Here is a 23,843-nt window from a genome sequence, read left to right as displayed (position 1 = left end):
TACTGTAGTTTGTTCTTAAATGTTTAAAGATGGTAACTACCAATAGTTTTTGGAGAGAAAACACCATTTGATAATGAGCCTTTATTGATCATACATTTCACTCAGATTATTTGTGGATTATTTCTCCCCATCTTCGCTTATTTTCTGCTTGAGGGGACAGAGAGAGGGTGGAAGTCACTGTGTAAGTGAAACAGCCTTGCTGTGGATGTGCCATGTCTTGCTGCTTTGCTTCTGACCTGAGCAGTGGGCAGGAAACAGGGATGACCCTTCATCCATGAGGAGCAAAGATGAGAGGGAAGCAAGGGTGGTGGATGGGAAAGGAATGGGTGTGTGTCTTTGACTTGGCTACCTCCCTTATAAGGGGGGGGAAAAACCTTGATATATAGATATAGACATTTCACTTTGAGCTTTTTGAGGTACTTCAAAAAACTGGAAGCAGAATGTTGTGCATTTGGTAAAGGCTTCATCCTCAGATGGTGTTTTCATGTATATTATTCATTGTGTTCAAGTTTGGGAATAAAGGTGAAAAGAACCTAAGATCCATGTAGTAATAAGACCAGGGAAGAGTGTGTGTGGGAGGTAGGAATTTTTTTATGATCTGGGCCAAAGGGATGTTCCCAAATATATTATGAATATACAATTAGTTGTGAGGCTCATCATATGGTGAGGTGGTAGGAAGTAAACCAGCTTTGGTTTTCATGCCCTGCATTAGATGAGGTATGCCTTGCTGCATTGTGGTGGGCAAATGACCCTTCATCCCCAAGGGACAGAAATTGAAGGAGTGGTGTAAGTGGGTGATTTGGTTTGGGTGTTTTCTTTGACTTATAAATTGAGGTCATCATGTATATGTTTTAAGTTAAAAACAAATTAATTATATTCTTCGATGCAATATTTGCTGATAGGTTGACTAATGCATTGCTCATCACCTACAGAAATTAATAAAGATTAGTCTTGAGCACGTATTGGAACTAAGTACAAAAATACAAGACACTTGTCCAATGTACCGGCCAAACAAGGATGTGGAATTGGTGCACTCCCTTGCTGATGCAGCCAAGATGCACAATTCGGAGGAGTCGGTAATATGGCATTTGTGTGTGGCACTATGGGGGCACATGGATTTCTACTCTCCAGAGGCAGGTAGGTTTTGTTAAGGATTAACAATACAACATGAACATAGATCTGATTTCTTCTTCTTCTTCTTCTTCTTCTTCTTCTTCTTCTTCTTCTTCTTCTTCTTCTTCTTCTTCTTCTTCTTCTTCTTCTTCTTCTTCTTCTTCTTCTTCTTCTTCTTCTTCTTCTTCTTCTTCTTCTTCTTCTTCTTCTTCTTCTTCTTCTTCTTCTTCTTCTTCTTCTTCTTCTTCTTCTTCTTCTTCTTCTTCTTCTTCTTCTTCTTCTTCTTCTTCTTCTTCTTCTTCTTCTTCTTCTTCTCTTCATCTCCTCCTCCTCTTCCTCCTCCCCCCCCCCAGAAGCCTTCCCAACTACACTTATCAAGCTGATCCCTCTGAAACTACTACACTCTCACATGTCCCCTTTTCCCTTGTAAAGTGGAACTATATAGGCTCTCCTCCAGTCCACCATCATTGTATCCCCTTTTTTCAGACATTCTGCATGACATCCAACCAATCCAGGTGCCTTACCTGCTCTCATCATCTTAACTGCCTTCACTTCATCTCTTATTATTTCTCCTCCATTTTCTTCACTCATCACGGTCATTTTTTTAGCACTCTCCACTGCAACTACCTTTTCTTTCCTATCCTCCTTCACATTTAGCAACTCCCTAAAATGTGATAATGTGAGGAAGGACGGGAGAGGACAGAAGATAGGGGTGAATGGAGAAGGGTTGTGTATAGATGAGGCTGTGATGCATGAGGGGGAGTGGGTGTGGGATGGGGGGAGAGGAAGTATGTATGAGAAAAAATATGACGCAGCCCGAAGGGATTTCTCCCTGTCTTCTCCTTTTCTGCATGAGGGGACGGAGAGGGGGGTTGCTGAATTTATGAAGCAGCCTTGCTGTGGATGTGCTGTGTCTTGCGACACTGCTTCTGACCCAGGGCAGTGGACAGGATGCAGAGATGACCCGTCATCCAGGAATTGCCAAGATAGGAGGGTGGAGGGGAGTGGAATATATGGGAAATGAAATGGGTGGGAGTGATTTCTATGCCTTTTTCTTTTTTGCTACCCCCTGTGCAAGGGGGAAAAAGCCGTTGGTATATGTATGTATATATATATATTTATTTTTTATTCCTTTGGTCACAGATGGAGAAAGTGATTATGCATTATGCAGAGCAAGAGTGGAAGCTGTAAGTCAATGGCTGGAGGAAGTGAGTAGCTCCACAGTATTGTTAGAGGTAATAAATGCAAAAAGTCGGGAAAGTCAAGAACCAGAATCGTATTTGGAAGCTGTGTTTTCGTATCTCACTGCACGTGAGATTGCCCCTGCCTGCATGCTTGCACAGAGCAAAGGTTTGTACCCAAGTTGTTTATATGTAAGAATGTGGTTAGCATACTATTATTGACATGAATGCTTTAATAAAGGAACCTGAGTAACCTAATTTGCTCACTGGATGAACAGGAGATCACAACCTGGCTCTACTGTTATCCCAAGCCTATGGAGGGCAGGAGGCTGCACGGATGTTGTTGGAAGGTCAGTTGGCCAACTGGGCTGAAGGTGGCACTGATGCCTTCATGTCTCGGTCCAGGTTAGCTATTTATGCCCTCCTGGCTGGCCTGCCCACCCACCAGGCCTCCAATGGGCTTGTGAACACTTGCACTGGTCTGGACTGGAAAAGGGCCTTTGCATTGCATCTTTGGTAAGACTGTGATCCACATTGTTTACTTGTATGTACACAGTGCCAGAAGATACACTGTTTTTAAATTTACTGCTGTGATTTAGATATTCAGCCTTCTTGTGATAAGAAAATATAGAATTGTTTGCTATTTGATTCTCTAAAGTTACTGATTGTGATTTGTAGGTACAAATGCCCAGCCACCTGTACTGTGAAAGAAGCCTTAACAGAGTATGAGAAGGCATGTGGTTTAGTTGACTCAGAAATTGAATATTGCGAAAAACCATTGCCATCGTACTTGAGTGGACTGTTGCCACCAGAGGAAACTAATGGTGAGTTTTTGAAGGGATGAGGAAGGTGGATTACCATATAATGAAGTGTTTATTGAAAACCAGCTCCAGACAACTGTCTTGTTGTGGAAGACCTTTGCTTCACTGCATTGCCTTTGACCCAAGCAATGTGACATGGGACAGGTATCAAGATAGGAAGGGCACTAAAATAGGTTCTAATTGCATATGATATGGATATGTGCTTTGAATCAGCCACCACACCCACACCCTCATAAAAGGAAATTTGCTTTTGGTGAAAGAGGCTTTGAGCAAGAGAGGAATGTCTTGAGCAGGGAGGGGAGAAGGCAAAGGATAGTGATGAGTGAAGAAGGGTTGTGTGTGGATATTTCTCCCCATCTTCTATTTACTGCATGAGGGGACAAGAAGGGAGGGTCGCCATCTAAATGAAGTGGCCCTGCTGTAGATGTATTGTTTTTGGCTGCATTGCATCAGACCTCGGTAGTGGGCAGGAAGCAGGGGTGGCCCTTCATTTACAAGGAGCTTAGAAGAGAGGGAAACAACAGGTAGTGAGTAGGAGTGGGTGTTACCTCTCTTATAAGGGGGAAGAGGCCTTTGGTGGTATAGATAGATATGATATATAAAACAGCCTTTATAGGGCCTGTATTATTTTAAAATTTGTCATTTCCAGTGAGTTACGATGTTTGCTACCATCTGTTGAAGCTGTTTACGGACCCAACCCATCGTTTAGAGGTTCTCCTTAACCCTGCCACCGCATCACCAGATCCCCTTAATATTTGCACAAGGTCAGAAAGTGAGAATGTCCTGCAAATGTAGAGATGAATACAAATGAATTGCTTGTACATCTTGAGTGATAAGATTTTTATGTAAATTTTTACCATAGTTGGTACCTGATTCAAAATATATTTAATTTTTTGTCCCATCTAGTATTTTAGTCTTTACATTTGTTGTTTGGACATGTTACAGCTGGTTGTTATGGCGTGTTTTGGAAAGCTTGGGCTACCACCATCTATCAGACGTACAATCTTCGAGTCTCCATTTAGCCATGGCAGCATATCTAGAGACAGCTGGTGTCTGGCACTGGGCTGTTTTTGTTCTTCTAAACATAAATGACGTTGACAAGTAAGCAGATTAACATCAAGTTTGGCATTTTAATTTGGTAACTGCAAAGAAATTAGTTTTCAATTCATGGCAGTTAGAAATATTGACAATAGATACTGATCCAATCCCAAAAATGTAGGGGTGTGTTAAGATCAATCTATCTACACCCACATTGAGGTAGGAAGGGATATGGTATTGTCTTGTGTCAGTGTGATTGATGGTGTAGAACAATATGTCATATTTTTTTTTATTAGCCACACCCTCAGTCTAGGCCCATTTAGAATTTTTATAATATTCTTAATCACAACATTGTCCAAGTAGTGGAATGCTACTTTTATGGTCTTCAATAAATTTTGGATGGATTTAAATGAGTGCATAGGGGGATTAGGGAGAAATATCAATGTAGTGGTATTGGGAGACCTTAATGCTAGGGTAGGAAATGAATCAATAGCTGGGATGGTTGGGAAGTGTGGAGTTCCAGGGAAAAATTGTAGAGAGTTGGAGATGTAACTAGAGAGTTGATAGCAAGTACAATGTTTAGAAAGAAAGTCGAGCATAAGTACATGTGGGCAGGGCCCCGACATGGGTAAGTGCCGCCCTATGGCGAGACGAAAAGTGACGCACCCCCCCACACACCACCACTAGCACCACCTTCCACATCTGATGGTCACTAGGACGATTCACAAGTAACTTTCATCCACAAAACAACATTTATACACACAACTCATGATTAATAAATCATGCATGAAAACTACATTAGGGGGAATTTGCTTTACCTTCTTTTCCCTAAAACGTGCCACCCCGGGGGTATTGCCCCCCCCACACACACACACACACACCCTTGTCAGGGACCTGCACATGGGAAAGGGTGGTGGATGGAAGGGTAGTAGTGTTAATGAACTATATAGTGGTAACCAGGAGTATAGTAGGATGTACATGTTCTAAGGGGAGAGAGTGGGGGAATATCAGATCATTTTTAGGTGGAACATAAATTGAGAGTGGGGGATAGATGGAGAAAGAGGAAAAATACATAAGGTAGGGAGATGATTAGAGTGATCTGCTTAAATGAGAGAGAAAAGGAGGAGTACAAAAAGAAGCTGAGAGAGGAGTAGGATGGAGTGAAGGATAGAGTAGAACTAGGTGTGGAGGAGGAATGGGGATGGTTCAAGGAGGGAGTTACAAGGTGTATAAAGATGGTGTGTGGAACAAGGAGGACAGGAGGAAATAGAAGGAAGAGTAGTGAGTGGTGGGATGAGGAAGCAAAGAAGGTTGTAGAAGAGAAAAAGCAAGCTTTCACATATTAGTTACAAAATAGGACGAGGGAATCATATGAAAGGTACAAAGAAAAGAAAAGAGAAGTAAAACATAAGATAAAAGAGGCAAAGAGGAGAGCAGATGTGAAATGAGGTAAGAATATGACGGAAATTTTTGAAAGAAGTAAATGTTCTGGAAAGAAATTAAGAGGAAGAGGAGGCAAATCAAGTAGAAAAGAAAAGGTAAAAGGCTCAGATGGAGAGATGATAATGGCAGAGACAGCAGTAAGAAGAAAGTGGGCAGAGTATTTTAGGGAGTTGCTAAATGTGAGAGAGGGAAAGGTAGTTGCAGTGGGAAGTGCTAAGAAAATTACTGTGATTAATGAGGAAAATGGAGGAGAAATATGGAAAGATGAAGTAAAGGATTGTTAAGGTGATGATAGGCATGTCAGAATATCTGAAAAAAGGAGGTACAGTGATGGTGGACCAACTGGTGAGAGGGCAGAGTGCCGGAGGACTGAAGGAGTGCCTGTATAGTTCCATTTTACAAGGCAAAAGGGGACGTGTGTGTACTTTCAGAGGGATCAGCTTGTTAAGTGTGGTTGGGAAGGCTTTAGGGAGGGTCTTGATTGAGAGGATTTGGAGAGGAACAGAGGGAATAATTGGTGAGGTCTGTGTGGGTTTAGGACAGGTAGGGATTGCGTAGATCAGATTTTTGTGGCAAGACAGATATTTGAGAAAGCTATAGGAAAAGGTAAGGATTTTTTTGGGCTTTTATGAATCTGGAAAAGGCTTATGACAGTAGATAGGAAGGCACTGTGGGAGGTACTACAGATATATGGGATAGAAGGAAAGCTGTTACAAGCAGTCATGTTTTTACAAAAGTATTATTGCTTGTGCTGTTGGGAATAGAAACAGAGAGAGTGAGTGGTTTGAGGTAAAGGTGGGCCTTCATAAGGGATGTGTTACATGGCCTTTGCTGTTCAGTTTAGACATGGATGGGGTGGTGCGAGAGGTAAATGCAAGGATAGTGGGTCGGGGATTAGAGATAGTTAAAGAAAATGGAGAAAAATGGGAGATAAACCATTTGTTGTTTGCTGATGACACTGCAGTTGTAGCAGGATCAGAGCAGGGATTGGGGAAGTTAGTGACAGAGTTTGGAAAGGTGTGCAAAAGAAGGAAGTTAAGATAAATGTGAGTAAAACCAGGGTGATGAGATGTACAAGGGGAGAAAGTGGCAGCAGACCTGGAAGTGAGTATTAAGGAAGAGAGACTGGAGGAAGTGGATAGTTTTAGATACTTGGGTGCAAATGTGGCAGGAAATGGAGTGGAGGTGGAGGTAGAATGTAGATTGAGAGAAGCAAGTAAATGCTTTGGGGGATTAAAAAGTGTAATGAGAAATAAACATTTGGGAATGGATGCTTAGAGAAGATTGTATAAATGAGCTATTGTGCCACCAGGACTGTATAGGGCAGAAACATGGAACATAGGAGAGGAGGAGTTTGAATGTGTTTGAGATGAGGTGTCTGAGAAGTATGATAGGGGTTACTAGGCTGGATAGAGTGAGAAATGAGGAGGTGAGGAGGACAACGGGGATGGAAAGGGAGTTGTAAGATAGGGTTGATGAAGGAGCATTAGGATGGTTTGGACTCGTGGAAAGAATGAGTGAAGAAAGACTAGTAAAAGAAGTGTGGAAGGAGTGAACATGAGAGGGAGACCTAGGATGAGATGGATGGATGGGGTAAGAGGGGCATTAGGAAAGAGGGGAATGTCAGTTGAGGAAAGATGAGAGAAGACAGAAGATAGGGGTAAATGGAGAATAGCAGTGGATGGTGGGTGAGGGAGTATGTGTGATAAATTGACACAGCACGAAGGGATTTCTCCCCCATTTTCTCCTTTTCTGCACGAGGGGACGGAGAGGGGGGTCGCCAATTTAATGAAGCAGCCTTGCTGTGGATGTGCTGTGTCTTGCGACAGTGCTTCTGACTCAGGGCAGTGGACAAGATGCAGGGATGACCCATCATAGAAGAGGAGCCAAGATAAGAGGGTGGAGGGGAGTGGAGTATGTTAGGGATGGAATGGGTGAGAGTGATTTTTATGCCTTTGTTTTTGGCTACCTCCCTTGTAAGGGGGAAAAAGCCTTTTGTGTATGTATATGTGTAATGAACCTAGTGATGTGTTTCTGGTGTTGGATTTCCCACTATCATTTTTCTGAGGTCAATCTCTTCCTTTCTTTTGGTAGTTAGATTATTACCCATTATGTAGAGCAGTGTAGGCCTATTTTACATCCATTTCCAACATTTTGTATTTCTACACTGTACGTGTTTTAGTGAATGTACTGGGTCCTGCTACATTGTGCTTGACCTAGGGCAGTTGGTGGATGCAGGGATGACTAGTCATCCATAAGGAGCTGAGATTGGAGGGATGGTGGAAGGGACTTAGCAACCTCCCTTATAAGAGGGAAAAAGCTGTCTGTATATAGGTAGATGTACATACATATACCAAGGCTTTTTCCCCCTTACCAGGGAGGTAGCCAAAAAGGACAAGGCATAAAATCATTCCCCACCCATTCCATCCCCGAAAACACTCCACACCCCTCCACCCTCCCTCCCATCTTAGCACCTCCTAGATGACGGGTCATCCCTGCACCCTGTCCACTGCCCTGTGTCAGAAGCAGTGTCGCAGGACACAGCACATCCACAGCAAGGCCGCTTCATTAAATCGGCAACCCCCCCCTCTCCGTCCCCCCATATAAAGGAGAGGACGGAGAGAAATCCCTTCGGGCTGCGTCAAAATTTTTGCTCACACACACTACCTCACCCCCCATTCCCCCGTCCATTCCACCTCATGCATCACAATATTTTCCAAATACAACCATTCTCCATTCACCCGTCTTCTGTCCTCTCCCGTCCTTCCTCAACAGACATTCCCCTCTTCCCCAAAGCCCCCTTCACCCCATCCATCCATCTCATCCTAGGACGTCTCCTCTTGTTCACTCCCTCCACATCTGCCTTCCATACCTCCTTTACTAGTCTTTCTTCACTCATTCTTTCCATGTGTCCAAACCATCCTAATACTCTTTCATCAACCCTATCTCTATTCAGGGTAATGTTTGTAATTATGTGTTTATTTCTTTGTGATACCTCTTCTACACTGCATTCAGCCAATATGCAGGTCCATGAATTTTTTTCCCAAATTCGATGGGCAAAATTTTACCTCAGCTCAGATAAGCTTGGTCTCTGTTTCTATGTAGTTCAGTGGGGTATGGCTGTTTAGAATATTTAGTTTTTATCAGAATTGTATCTAACCATTGCTTACCCAAAACATTTTTACTTCTAGACGAACATCTGAAATTAAAGAAGTGCTGAATCGTTGTGTATTAGTTGGGGATGAGGACCAAGAAGAGCAAATTTCACGAGAGGAATTTGTGACTGAAAGACTTGGTGTTCCAAAGCAGTGGATTGATCAAGCAAAGGCCATCAAGGCAAGAACACTTAAACTGTAAGTAATTTTGTTCTCAGTAATGTACATGCATCCTCCTACATACTTAAAACTCTCCACTTCCCCAATTTCTCCCTCTTTAAACTCCCCTTCAATCCACCACCACTATCACCTCATGTATGCCACATCACTTTATTTTTGCCCACATTTATTTATATATTTTTTTCTTCACATGTCCTTTTTGGCTACCCCCCTGGTAAGGGGGGAAAAAGCCTTGGTATATGTATGTATGTACATGTCCTCCAAAACTGTCACCAACTGCTTCAATCCATCTTCTAACTCTGCATGGAATTTAGTGAACCATACTCTTGTCCCAACTTTCAGGTTGCAGGATTCAAACTGCCATCCCCTTGACCTCCCTTGCACGTAGCAACACTTAACCTGCACAGCCAGTTCACACACACACATGTTGATCGTCACAGTGAACACATAAATTGGAGCTCCTGAGAAATAATTTAAAAACAGAACTTCCTAACAGTGTTACAATTACAGAATACCTAGGCTGTGATATGTGGGAAGGGGAGTGCTTGTAGATACCCAAAATTGTTAAAACAATCTGTAATTGAAGTAAAATGGAAGAAAATGATGATGGGCCAGAGAAACCACAAGTCCATTGTGTTACAATATAAACAAGTACCCAGAGCCATTTACCAGTGCAAGAGCGAAGCAAAATGTAAACATAGGCTTCAGATCACGGAGAGGTACAAAAAAGTTTTTGATAGTGGCAATGAGGGTAATTTTTCTGAATTCAGTGGGTATGAAAGAAGACTTTTTAGTAGAGTTATAGGCACAGAGGGACATGAAATATGAACGAATGGAAGCAAGAAACTATCAATCAATGGAAGATGAATAAAGACTTAAACAAGGAAGTGACTTTAAAAAATGATACATGATGTAAACACTAAAATAAAAGAAGAGGTAAGTGCACCAAAAAAAAAAGAATGGCCAAGTTAAAATGTGAAAATGAGAGGTTGAAAAATAATGAAAACTCAAATAATGGGACCATAAGAAAAAAGGTGGATGAACAGATAAAAGCAATGACTGTGGAAGCAGGAAAAAGCATAGAAGGTGATTTGCAACAACTCAAGAATGGTTTGAAAAAAGACAAAGATGATGAGGTAATTTTTAAAGAAGCAGTTCATGAACAAATACAGAAGGCTGAAGATGCAGCCATTAAGGTAATTAAAGAAAATCTAGTTAGAAATACAGTAGACAAAAAAAAGTATAGTAATATATGGTCTAAAGGAAAAACATAACCTAAATAGGTTCCTGAAAGATAAAGACAACAAAGAATTGGCAAGAAATGTTCTAAAAGTACTACAAAATAAAGCGCAAGAAATAGAAAAGGAAATAAGAGCAAGTGCACAGAATGGGTAAATGTAAGGAAAAGAAAAATTTGGCTGCTAAAGATCAGATTAAGGTTACAGATGGCAGCAGAAGAAATCTTAGCAAGAACAGGAAAATTAGCAAGAAATGAATACTAAAAATAAATGGATAAGAGACATGAATGATGAGGAAAGAGAAAGAGTTAAGGCATTAAAAAAAGAAGCTAAAGAAAAAAGTGAGAAAGGAATGGACACAGAAATAATACAGTTCTATTGGAGAGTGTTAGATATGAGACTGAAAAAATAGTATTTAAAAAAATATATATATATATAAAGATACAGGGAATAGAAGGTTAAAATTAGCTTATACCAACATGGATTAATCTCAGGATTAAACGAACTAAACGATTACCTGTCAGAAGCAAAACCAAATGTAATGGGAGTTGTGTAGACAAAATTAAGGGGTTCACTAGTACCAGTGTTGGACATGGATTATAATCATTGGCTTAGAAATAGGGAGGAGAAACAAGATGAGAGTCATGTTTCTGGTTAAGAAAAACTTAAACATGATGAAAGATACATATGGAGGTGAAGATAGCGACATGAAAAGCAGAAAGTTTGAAGTGATTTATTACAGATCGGTCTCCTTTACAAAAAAGTAGAAAAAAACATCTGGAGGATAACAGTATACTGAATCAAAGACAATTTGGATGTAGACAGGGAAGATCATGTACCACAAAATTTAATGTTTTTACTCAAGACTGCTAGATGATACAAGAAAGGGATGGATGGGTTGAGTGTACATTCCTAGATCTACCAAAAACTTTTGATAAAGTCCCTCACAAAAAATTAAGAAAACTGGAAACCATAGGAGGGATACAAGGTAAACTACTGAAATGGATGAGGACTTTTTGCTTGGAAGAAAAATGAGGGTAGTGCTCAGAGATGAGAGTTCTACTTGGGAAGAGGTAATTAGTGGAGTTCCACAAGGTTCAGTATTGACTCCAGTAATGTTTGCTATTTATGTGAATGACATGGATGAGGGTGTGGAATGTTACATGAGCTTCTTTGCAGATGATGCAAAATTGTTAAAGAAAGTTAGTAATGAAACGGACTGTGGCTCTCAACAGAGATCTGAACAGGGTTTGGGAATGGACTCAGAAGTAGGAAGTGGACTTAAACATTAAGAAATGTAGTGTAATGGAATTTGGAAAAGTAAAAAAAAAGGATATCAGGACAGTATAAAATTGGTGAAAAGGAAGTAAAGAAAGTAGAATCTGAAAAAGACCTGGGGGGTGATCATCACAAAAGATATGCCCCCCTGATAAACATAAACAAACTTGTTGGCAAAACCTATAACTTGCTAAGATCAATAAAAGTTGCTTTTACTTACTTGGATGAAGAAATGGTAAAGAAAATACTAGTCACACTGATAAGGCCTATATTGGAGTATACAGCGACACTATGATCACCCAGTACTAAAAAGAATATAAGTAAGATTGAGATAATCCAGAGAGCAACTACTAAGATGGCCCCAACACTGTAAAAACTGTCATATGAAGAAAGATCGTCAAAACTAAAATTACCGACTGGAACAAAGAAGAGAAAGATGTGACTTGTTGACCATCTACAGAATTATGAGAGGTATGGAAATCCTTGATTGAGAGGACTTACTAAATTGGGAAACACAAAAGGACATGGCAGGGCTCAAATGGACAGTTATAGAAGAGACCTGAAAAAAACTGCTATCCTCACAGAGTGGTGGATGTATGGAACATACTAGACAAAACAATAGTGTGTGCAAAAACAATACAAGAATTTAAGAGCAAATTAGACATAGCGAGATACAGAGACTGGACACCACAAGCATAGCTCCCCTTCCTGTAAGATACAACTAGGTAAATACAACTCTAATCCCCTGCCAGTTACCCTTGCTTTCAGGTCCTTTGTAAGGAGGCATTAACCTAGTCCTCACTGAGAGGTGGAGGTCCATGTCATTAAATCAAATTGCCCCCACTTTTATGTAACATGTTGGAACAACCATGGTAACAGTATACAATCTTAGTACAGTCCAACCTTCTCAAACCATTCACTCCATTCCCAACCCTCACATGAGCTTTACTACTCAATGTAAAACCTTGAATGCCTTCAACACTCCTTTATCCCAGACACCTGCAACAGGTTCCATAATGCTTCTGTCAACTTTGCCTTCACATGAAAAGTTAAATTTTGTTGCAGGAGTATAAACAAAAATGGAAGGATGAATAGATATTTTCTTTACAGAACTGATGATGAAGCATGGTACCTCCTGGAAGCGTCGGACTACAATGAAGCCCATAGGATTATTGTGAACACAATTGCGCCTAGTGCCATCATTAATGGTTAGTATTGGAGATTTCACACTTGTAGTTTTGGCATTGGGGTTTTACAGTTAGATGCTCTCCCTGACAGTAACCCTCTCTACTCTTCCCTGCATATACTTTAGTTTCTCTTTATAACACTGTTCATTATCATATAAATCTTTAGCATTATCTTTCCACTATAATTCTTACCTGACACTTGAAACCTCCCCATTACACCTATAGGCCCATCTACATACATATACCAAGGCTTTTTTCCCCCTTCCAAGGGAGGTAGCCAAAAAGGGAAAGGCATAAAAACACTCCCACCCATTTCATCCCCAAATACACTCCACACCCCTCCCACCCTTCCTCTCATCTGAGCACCTCCTGGATGACGGGTCATCCCTGCACCCCGCCCACCACCCTGGGTCAGAAGCAGTGTCGCAAGACACAGTACATCCACAGCAAGGCCGCTTCATTTAATCGGCGACCCCCCCTCTCCGTCCCCCTTTGCATATAAGGAGAGGACGGGGAGAAATCCCTTCGGGCTGCGTCAAAATTTACTCACACATACTACCCCACCCCCCCGCCCATTCCTCCTCATGCAATCACAACATCATCCATATACAACCATTCTCCACTCACCTCTGTCTTCCGTCCTCTCCCTTCCTTCCTCAACAGACATTCCCCTCTTCCCCAAAGCCCCCTTCACCCCATCCATCCACCTCATCCTAGGACGTCCCCTCATGTTCACTCCCTCCACATCTGCCTTCCATACCTCTTTTACTAGTCTTTCTTCACTCATTCTTTCCATGTGTCCAAACCATCCAAATATTCTTTCATCAACCCTCTCTCCCAAATCCTTTTTCACCCCTGTTCTCCTCCTCACCTCCTCATTTCTCACTCTATCTAGCCTAGTAACCCCCCGCCATAGGCCCATCTACTTGAACTTTAAGATTCCCTTACACCACTGCATTTACATTCCTCCTAGATTTTGATTTGTATTGAAATTTGTATTTTATTTCTATATGCTTTTGTTGCCTCAAAGGTTAACCATGACATGTATTTTACATCAACAGAAGACCATGAATATCTAAGTCGTTACTTGGAAAAATTTGCCGACGAATCTGTTCAGAACCAAGTAGCTGATTGGCAAACAGGTGGGAGTGTGTATGCTGACTACCTGAGTGTGTGCCAGGTAGTATGTAATATGAAGAAAAGTGGTGCTCCAACACCAGCAAGCTTAGAGCAGCTTCGGCCCAAGCTCTTGGCTCTTTGTTCCCGCCTCAACAATTTAAGGTGCACCAATGCAACACAAAGGTAGGTAGCCTCTTGTTTGTATTCCTAACTCTATGACATGGTGATGCCCCTTGTGGAATTTGATCAGGCTAATACCAGCTCTTTTCAGTTTGATGGGAGAGGGATAACCATAACAATTGAGTTAAATATGTATAAACAGTCAGTATAGATGTTGCTGAATATATAATAAAACAACATTTATCAAAAAACCCAAGTTAATAAATATGATTGTGGCTTTCCCAGGTTGTGTTTATCAGAAATGAGCAGAGTTGTAGTGGGAGTTCTTCGTGCTGTTGTGGGTGATGGATTTGACGCAACCCAAGTTTTGGCTCAGCAGGTAACAGTCTTGCCTTTAACACAAGATTATGCCCTCACCGAGATTAACCACATCACTCAGCAATACCTGACACATTTAGTAGGGGAGGCGCAGGTACCAGGATAGCTTAATGTAGTGGCTGTTCACATTTAACCTTTGTACAATTCATCAAATAGATGAAGCCTGGAGACACCATAGATGCAGGTTTATCAGTAGCCAGGGGAGAATCCAGTGGGCAATTTCTAGGCATCCACTGTCAAGATATATTTTTTGTGGTGCATGTATAAAGATTCAATTAAGATGTTTTATATAATGTGAAATTGAACAAATATTTTATTGGATGTGTATCTCATCATCTGCCAGCTTAGAATGCTAAGAATGTGATGGACATATGAATGAATGTATCCTTAATGTGGTCTAACTTGTTTGATATTTTCCCTTCGGGGGGGCGGGATGTATTTATTTTCAAAACACATATAATCTCCCATTACACCTGAAATTAGCTTTGTTTGTCAGGGCATTTTAGAGACTTTATCTGAAGTGAAAACTTAAGGTTATTTGTGATTTTTTATTTACAATAAACAGTACATATGTACAAGTTCCTGAAAGCTTATTAACACTGAATCATTTTTATGAATTTGTCACTCATGCCATGGCAGATGTTATTATGGTACATTGCCATGCATTACCAGTTTTGTGTATGCAAGGAGGACTGATTGTTGTTTCTTAATAAATAAAGGTATCTTTAGAACATTTAAGTTTGGATATCCTTCATTGTTTACACACGTGTATATTTTTAAGAGGTGCGGTAGAGAGTGGGGGTGCTGGTAGATAGGGTTCATCAGAGAATACTGTGATGGTTTGGGCATATGGAAAGAAGGAGCAAAGAAAGACTAGCAAAAACTGTGGAAGGGAGAGTTGGATGTAGTGAACTTAACCACTTCAGTATGAGTCAAATTGTCACGTGCAACATCAGCTGCCATATGTACAATGCATCACACTATTCGTATTATAAAATATTAAGTCACTGCTGTATTACTCGTTTTCTATTACTTTGCTTTACTCTGAGTAGTAATGCATGAAAGGGAGTGGGTGGGGGTGAGGAGCGTGTGAAATTTTTTTGACACATCCCGAAGAGATTTCACCCTGTCTACTCTTTTTCTGCATGAGGGGACGGAGAGGGGGGTCGCTGATTTAATGAAGCTATCTTTCTAGGTCTTGGAACACTGCTTCTGACCCAGGGCAGTGGGCGAGATGCAGGGATGACCCATCATCCAGGAGGAGCCAAGATAAGAGGGAGGGAGGGGGGTGGATGGAAGTGGAAGTATGTGGGGATGGAATGGGTGGGAGTGGATTTTATGCCATGGATTTTTTGGCTACCTCCCTTGTAAGGAGGAAAAAGCCTTAGGTATACTGTATGTATGTAATGATACATACATACATACATATACCAAGGCTTTTTTCCCCCCTTACCAGGGGGGTAGCCAAAAAGGACAAGGCACAAAAACATTCCCACCCATTTCATCCCCGAAGACACTCCACACCCCTCCACCCTCCCTCCCATCTTAGCACCTCCTAGATGTAATGATAAACACCAAAAATGTGGTCAAACCAGTTCACAAAATCTGGGGGTAACTCGTGCACAACTAAAAAAAAATGTATGTAATCAAGATGCTGACACTGGCATCTTCATGTACCTACTTGCACCTCATGACATCTATGTAGGCGTCATCGTACCAAAGTGGTTAAGGGGAAGACCAAGAATGGACAAGGAGATGCAGACCTCTGCTGAACCTACTGATGTTCCTCTGCAGAATATTGAGGTCTTTATTGAACAGAAGAGCTGGTGTCACCCTTGTAGTCCATCCTTGTACACAACTTCTGGTTCTTCTCGGACATCAGATAGCATACAGGTGGGCCTGTTTTCTGTAGTAGATACATTTGCAACAACTTTTACAAACTTGTCATCAGTGGACTTAGATTTGTGGAAAGTGGACCCACACCCATAATATGGGGGCAGTTTTCAGACACAGTTCCCTCAGTGTGGCACTGGATATGGCAACTGTTATTTTTGTCTGCATTTTTAATGCTACCTTTGTACATACATACATATACCAAGGCTTTTTCCCCCTTCCAAGGGAGGTAGCCACAAAAGGAAAGGCATAAAAACACTCCCACCCATTTCATCCCTAAATACACTCCACACCCCTCCCACCCTTCCTCTCATCTGAGCACCTCCTGGATGACGGGTCATCCCTGAACCCTGCCCACCGCCCTGCTACCTTTGTACAAGAAGAATATCTTCTAGTGGGAGTTGTGGCCCAACTGTGGAGCCTCTTTGCTGGGTGATCCTCCAGTGGGTACATAGAATATGTAGAAGAAATGGGGAATCAATATTCAGAATAATCATGGTCACCTTGTTTTCAGAGTGACAAGTGATTTTTAGCTTTTGGACATTGGTCATGAAGACTGATCATTAATTTGTATGTTTCCAATGGAGATCAATACTGCTCCATCATTTAGGGACTGGAAAAAGATGGTTGTCCCTTACAGGAGTCCCCTTTCCAAAGCTCAAACTGCCAGAGAGTCTGATTCAAATGAGGAGGGCAACCTTGAAATGACTACTTCTTGACCAAAGGAAGGGTGGCCAATATGGCAGAGTATATTACTTCTAGGCAAGGATGGACTTGGATTCACTCTGTGCACCGTGGTTGGATTATCAGATGATTAGCCAGCCACTATATATCCTTAGAGAGTCATGCACAAGGCACTGAAGTACAAGTGAAGAATGTAGACCTGAGGGCATGTGCATGGGTTCCAGCCAAATCTGAGGCTTTGTGTGCATCATTGCCTCACCACCTCTGGTGCCCACACATTCGACCTGAGGGGTGTCCAATTCAAATCTACAGGAGACTTTGTGGCCCTGGACCTGTGGGTTACATACATGGTGGCCAAATCAGAGCAAGTTGCCAAAATTACATAGCAGAAACATGGAACATAAGAGAGGAGGAGTTTGAATGTATTTGAGATGAGGTGCCTGAGAAATATGATAGGGGTTACTAGGCTGGATAGAGTGAGAAATGAGGAGGAGAATGGGTGTGGAAAGGGAGTTGGGAGATAGGGTTGATGAAAGAGTATTGGGATGGTTTGGACACATGGAAAGAATGAGTGAAGAAAGATTAGTAAAAGAGGTGTGGAAGGAGGAGATGGATGGATGGGGTAAAAGGGGCATTGGGAAAGAGGGGAATGTCTGTTGAGGAAGGGCAGGAGAGAACAGAAGATAGGGATGAATGGAGAATGGTTGTATATGGATGATGAGGGGGAGTGGATGGGAGTTGAGGGACTATGTGTGAAAAATAAATTGACACAGCCCAAAAGGATTTCTCCCCATCTCCATTTCTGCATGAGGGGAGGGAGAGGTGGGGTCGCTGATTTCATGAAGCAGCCTTGCTGTGAATGTGCTGTCTTCCGACACTGCTTCTGACTCAGGGCAGTGGGCAAGATGCAAGGATGACCCATCATCCAAGAGGAGCCAAGATAAGAGGGAGGGTGGATGGGAGTATAGTATGCTGGGATGTAATAGGTGGGAGTGGGTTTTATGCCTTTGGTTTTTTGTTACCTCCCTTGTAAGGGGGGAAAAAGCCTTTGGTATATGTATGTATATATATATATACTAAAGACTTTTTCCCCCATACTAGGGAGGTGGCCAAAAATATATACCAAGACTTTTTCCCCATTACAAGAGAGGTAGCCAAAAAGGAAAAGGCATAAAATCATTCCCACCCATTCCATCCCTGAATACACTCCACCCTCCCTCTCATCTTTGCACCTCCTGGATGACGGGTTATCCCACATTGTCCACTGCCCTGGGTTAGAAGCAGTGTCGCAAGACACAGCACATCCACAGTAAGGCCGCTTCATTAAATCGGCAACCCCCCCTCTCCGTCCCCCCATGCATAAAAGGAGAAGACAGGGAGAAATCCCTTCGGGCTGCATCAAAATTTGCTCACACACACTACCTCACCCCCCATTCCACCTCATGCATCACAACATCATCCATATACAATCATTCTCCATTCACCCCTGTCTTCTGTCCTCTCCCATCCTTCCTCAACAGACATTCCCCTCTTCCCCAAAGCGCCCTTCACCCCATCCATCCACCTCATCCTAGGACGTCCCTTCATATTCACTCCCTCCACATCTGCCTTCCATACCTCTTTTACTAGTCTTTCTTCACTCATTCTTTCCATGTGTCCAAACCATCCTAATACTCTTTCATCAAAACTATCTCCCAACTCCCTTTACACCCCTGTTCTCCTCCTCACCTCATTTCTCACTCTATCCATCCTAGAAACCCCCATCATACTTCTCAGACACCTCATCTCAAACACATTCAAACTCCTCTCTTCCTCTCTTATGTTCCATGTTTCTGCCCCATACAGTGCTGTTGGCACAATCACTCCTTCATACAGTCTCCTCTTAGCATCCATTCCCAAATGTCTATTCCTCATTACACTTTTTAATCCACCAAGGCATTTACTCGCTTCTCTCAATCTACATTCTACCTCCACCTTTTCCTGGCACATTTGCACGCAAGTATCTAAAACTATCCACTTCCTCCAGTCGCTCTCCCTTAATGCTCACTTTCAGACTACTGCCACTTTCACCCCTTGTACATTTCATCACCTTACTTTTACCCACATTTATCTTCAGCTTTCTTCTATCACACACTCTCCCAAACTCTGTCACCAACTTCCTCAATCCCTCCTCCAATCCTGCCACTAGCGCAGTGTTGTCCACAAACAACAGCTGGCTCACCTTCCACCTTTCTCCATTTTCTTTAACCATCTCCAATCCCTGACCCACTACCCTTGCATATACCTCTCACACCACCCCATCCATGTATAAGTTGAACAGCCAGGGCGACATAACGCATCCTTGACGAAGTCCCACCTTTACCATGAACCACTCACTCTCTCCATTTCTAGTCCTGACACAAGCTCTTCTACTCTTATAAAAACTCTTGACGGCTCCTAGAAGCTTTCCTCCTATCCTATATATCCTCAAAACCTCCCACAGTGCCTTTCTGTCTACCCTGTCGTAAGCCTTTTACAGGTCCATAAAGGCCCAAAAAACATCCTTCCCCTTTATTATAGCTTTCTCACATATATGTCTTACCACAAAAATCTGATCTACACAACCTCTACCCATCCTAAATCCACACTGTTCCTCACCAATTACTCCCTCTGTTCCTCTCCTAATCCTCTCAATCACGATCCTCCCATAAGCCTTCCCAACTACACTTAACAAGCTAATCCCTCTGAAACTACTACATTCACACTTGTCCCCTTTTCCCTTGTAAAGTGGAACTATACAGGCACTCCTCCAGTCCTCCGGCACTCTACCCTCTCTCCAGCAAACATTAAATAACCTCACCATCACTGTACCTCCTTTTTTTAGACATTCTGCATGGCATCCATCCAGACCAGGTGCCTTACCTGTTTTCATCATCTTAACAACTGCCTTCACTTCATCCTTCCTTATTTCTCCTCCATTTTCCTCACTCATTACGGTCATTTTCTTAGCATTTCCTACTGCAGCTATCTTTCCCTCCCTATCCTCCTTCACATTTAGCAACTCCCTAAAATATCTGCCCATCTTCCCCTTACTGCCTTCTCTTCCATTATCATCTCTCCATCTGCACCTTTCACCTTTTCTTCTCTACTTGATTCACCTCCTCTTCCTCTCTTAATTTCTTTCCAAAACATATTTTTATTACTTTCAAATTTTTCTGTCATACTCTTACCCCATTTCACATCTGCTCTCCTCTTTGCCTCCTTTACCTTTTACTTTATTTCTCTTTTCTTTTCTTTGTACCTCTCATATGACTCCCTCGTCCTATTTTGTAACCAATCTGTGAAAGCTTGCTTCTTCTCTTCTACAACCTTCTTTGTTTCCTCATCCCACCATTCACTACACTTTCTTCTATTTCCTCCTGTCCTTCTTGTTCCACAGACCATCCTTGCACACTTTGTGACTCCCTCCTTGAACCATCCCCATTCCTCCTCCACACCTAGCTCTACTCTATCCTTCACTCCCTCCCACTCCTCCTTCAGCTTCTTCTTGTACTCCTTCTCCTTTTCCTTTTCATTTAAAGAGTTCATTCTAAGCACCTCCCTACCTTTTGTCCCTTTCCTTTTCCTCCATCTATCCTCCACTCTCAATTTACCTTCCACCAAAAAATTATCTGATTTTCCCCCACCCCCTCCCCTTAGCACATGTACTCTTCCTATCATAATCCTATTTACCACTACATAGTCCATTAATGCTCTATCTACCACCCTCTCCCATGTATACTTATGCTTGACTTTCTTCCGAAACACTGTATTTGCTATCATCAACTCTCTTCCTAGACACAAAGGCATAAAATCCACTCCCACCCATTCCATCCCCACATACAGTGGTATCTCTATTTACACAATTAATCCTTTCTGTACACCTCTGCATAAATGGAAATGCTATTTCCCATTTAAATCAATATTAATTCAATTAATTTGTTCCCAACCTTGAAAAAGTCTACTTTTTCCCCTCTGATGTGATGAAGCCTGTCACCAAATCCGTCTCCGAATGATGCACTACAAGCAGTGTGATCTTGCAGTCACCACTCACATTAGTGCACAACGTCACTGTAAGCCTGTCTTTCATAGGCTTATGCCCTGGCAAAGCTTTCTCCTCAGCAGTGATGTAGGTGCTGTTAGGCATCCTCTTCCAAAAGAGCCCTGTTTCATCACAATTAAATACCTGCTGTGGCAGGTAACCCTCACGACACACTAGCTCCTCAGACTCCTTGAAGAATGCCTCAGCTGTGTCCATGTCTGCGCTTGCCACCTACCGTAACCATGCTGTGTCACTGTGGATACCTGTATGTTGCTGAAACTTCTCAAACCACCCCCTACTGGCTGTAAAGGGCACTGAAGTCTGAAGTTGGTGTAAGCTGGCCACTGGTACCAGCCTGTTGTTGCCACAGGTCAGCATACACTTGGCAAGCCCTTGAACAGATCATTTCCTCACTCAAGCTGTCACTCTTACACTGCTTCTCCTGTATCCACACAAGCAAAAACCTTTCCACCTCATCTAACAATGCTGGCCTCTTATGTGTGTTCACATACCTTATACCCTTAGACACATTAGCTGACAGAATTTTATCATTATTTAAAAGAATGTTTCTTATTGTTGACTCAGGCATACCAAACTCTCTCACCAGCTTACACACGCATAAACCTTGAGCAGCTTTGGCAATCACTTCCCTCTTTTTCTCAATCGTGATGCTGGTTTTCTTATGAGCACCAGCTTCAGTAGGACTTCTCACCTGTTTTGGAGGCATTTTAAAGGCACAAACAGTACAATACCAAGGGGTAGGCACCAAAAGAAGGACCAGTCATGCACACAACAAACAAAGATGGCGGGAGGAGACACAACACAACGTGTGAATGGTGACGTCAGCAAGATGGCAGCGTGGGATTTGATTTTCCGCGCAGTAATGGACACCAATGTGCCCACGTAAATAGCAACAAGATTTTCCCCATAATTTGATCTCATAAATAGAATTTCGCATACATAAGGGCACGCGTAAATAGAGGTACCACTGTACTCCACCCCCACCCATTCCATCCCCACATACTCCACTCCCATTCACCCCCCCTCCCTCTCTCTTATCTTGGCTCCTCCTGGATGACAGGCTATCCCTGCATCTCGCCCACTACCCTGGGACAGAAGCAGTGTCGCAAGACACAGCAAGGCTGTTTCATTAAATCGACGACCCCTCCTCTCCATCCCCTCGTGCAGAAAAAGAGAAGACGGAGAAATCCGTTCGGGCTGTGTCAAACTATTTTTTCACATAAAATTACCCCTAAAAAATTCCTAAAGCAGTTCATACAAGCAATGTTTCAGCACCAAGTGGTGCCAAAACTTATGTTCTGGCAACACGTTTTGTAAACAAGTTACGTGTTCCAGTGGTAACATGAAGGTAGTCATCTTGCTGCAAAAACAGGAAACTTTTGTGATCTTCTCACATAAAAATTACATAAATATATAATGTCTGATGAGTTAGTGTGACCTAAAATTGTGATAAAATCCCTGTGCAAGTTGGCAGAAGAGCACAGATGCCTGTAGGACCTGAGATATGCCGACTACTCTGACCACAAGCTTCATGCAAAGCTGTTCACTGAAATAGCCATGGAAATCAAGACTCGGTACCCAATAATGAGCAGTTTGATTGGAGGTAAGGTTTCTTTCACACTTTCTTCAATGTATATGATAGAGACTTACAAGTATACCTGTGCAGACAATTATGTATAATTGTACATACATACACCAAAGGCTTTTTTTCCCTCTTATAAGGGAGGTAGCCAAAAAACAAAGGCATAAAAACCACTCCTACCCATTCCATCCCTATCACACTCCACTCCCCTCCACCCTCTTCCCTCCCTCTTATCTTGGCACCTGGATGACAGGTCATCCCTTCATCTTGTCCACTGCCCTGGGTCAGAAGCAGTGTTGCAAGACACAGTACATCCACAGCAAGGCTGCTTCATTAAATTGGCAACCCCCCCCCCTCTGTCCCCTCATGCAGAAAAGGAGAAGAGGGGGAGAAATCCCTTCAGGCTGCGTCAAATTTTTCTCACACATACTCCCTCAACCCCCGTCCCCCACCCATTCCACCTCATGCATCACATCCCATCCTTCCTCAACAGACATTCCCCTCTTCCCCAAAGCCCCTTTTACCCTATCCATCCATCTCATCCTAGGTCGCCCCTTCATGTTCACTCCTTCCAACTCTGCCTTACACACCTCATTTACTAGTCTTTCTTCACTCATTCTTTCCATATGTCCAAACCATCCCAATACTCTTTCATCCACCCTATCTCCCAACTCCCTTTCCACCCCTGTTCTCCTCCTCACCTCATTTCTCATTCTATCCTGCCTAGTCACCCCTATCATACTTCTCAAACACCTCATCTCAAACACATTCAAGCTCCTCTCTTCCTCTCTTATGTTCCATGTTTCTACCCCATACAGTGATGTTGGCAAGTCATTCCTTCATATAACCTCCTTAGTATCCGTTCCCAAATGTCTATTTCTCATTACACTTTTTAATCCACCAAGGCATTTACTTGCTTCTCTCAATCTACAGTCTACCTCCACTTCCACTCCTCCCTTTCCTGTCACATTCGCACCCAAGTATCTAAAACTATCCACTTCCTCCAATCTCTCTTGCTTAAAACTCACTTCTAGGCTGCTGCCACTTTCACCCCTTGTACATCTAATCACCTTACTTGTACCCAAATTTATCTTCAGCTTCCTTCTTTCACACACTTTCCCAAACTCTGTCACTAACTTCCTCAATCCCTCCTCTGATCCTGCTACAAGTGCAGTGTCGTCCACAAACAACAGCTGGCTTATCTCCCACTTTTCTCCATTTTCTTTAACCATCTCCAATCCCTGACCCACCACCCTTGCATTTACCTCTCGCACTACCCCATCCATGTATAAATTGAATAGCCAGGATGACATAACACATTCCTGACAAAGTCCCACCTTTACCTCAAACCA

The 23,843-nt window shown here is 42.4% G+C and overlaps 2 protein-coding genes across 10 annotated transcripts in view; both read left to right on the top strand.

Annotated features, from left to right (window-relative positions):
* Nup98-96 (nuclear pore complex protein Nup98-96) overlaps positions 1–14,984 on the top strand; it is a 57,870-nt gene extending 42,886 nt beyond the window's left edge. For all 4 annotated transcript variants that reach the window (XM_076212133.1, XM_076212134.1, XM_076212135.1 and 1 more), the window contains exons 21-30: positions 933–1,137; positions 2,257–2,463; positions 2,573–2,810; positions 2,973–3,118; positions 3,765–3,879; positions 4,061–4,216; positions 8,788–8,949; positions 12,558–12,655; positions 13,696–13,936; positions 14,159–14,984. In XM_076212133.1, the coding sequence (XP_076068248.1) occupies positions 933–1,137; positions 2,257–2,463; positions 2,573–2,810; positions 2,973–3,118; positions 3,765–3,879; positions 4,061–4,216; positions 8,788–8,949; positions 12,558–12,655; positions 13,696–13,936; positions 14,159–14,357 (1,767 nt within the window). In that variant the 3' untranslated portion in view covers positions 14,358–14,984. The remainder of the gene's footprint in view (positions 1–932; positions 1,138–2,256; positions 2,464–2,572; positions 2,811–2,972; positions 3,119–3,764; positions 3,880–4,060; positions 4,217–8,787; positions 8,950–12,557; positions 12,656–13,695; positions 13,937–14,158) is intronic.
* Positions 14,985–22,026: 7,042 nt separating this feature from the next.
* The window catches only part of LOC143040741 (putative glutamate receptor), a 57,921-nt gene continuing 56,104 nt past the window's right edge, over positions 22,027–23,843 (top strand). For all 6 annotated transcript variants that reach the window (XM_076212130.1, XM_076212131.1, XM_076212129.1 and 3 more), the window contains exon 1: positions 22,027–22,512. The gene's annotated coding sequence lies outside the window, so the exon portion shown is untranslated. The remainder of the gene's footprint in view (positions 22,513–23,843) is intronic.

The sequence above is a fragment of the Oratosquilla oratoria genome, chromosome 29 (assembly GCF_046742065.1).
Source record: "Oratosquilla oratoria isolate Oo_2021 chromosome 29, ASM4674206v1, whole genome shotgun sequence".
NCBI lineage: Eukaryota > Metazoa > Arthropoda > Malacostraca > Stomatopoda > Squillidae > Oratosquilla > Oratosquilla oratoria.
Note: the sequence above shows the minus strand (reverse complement) of the source record. Positions and strands in the feature narration are given on the sequence as shown.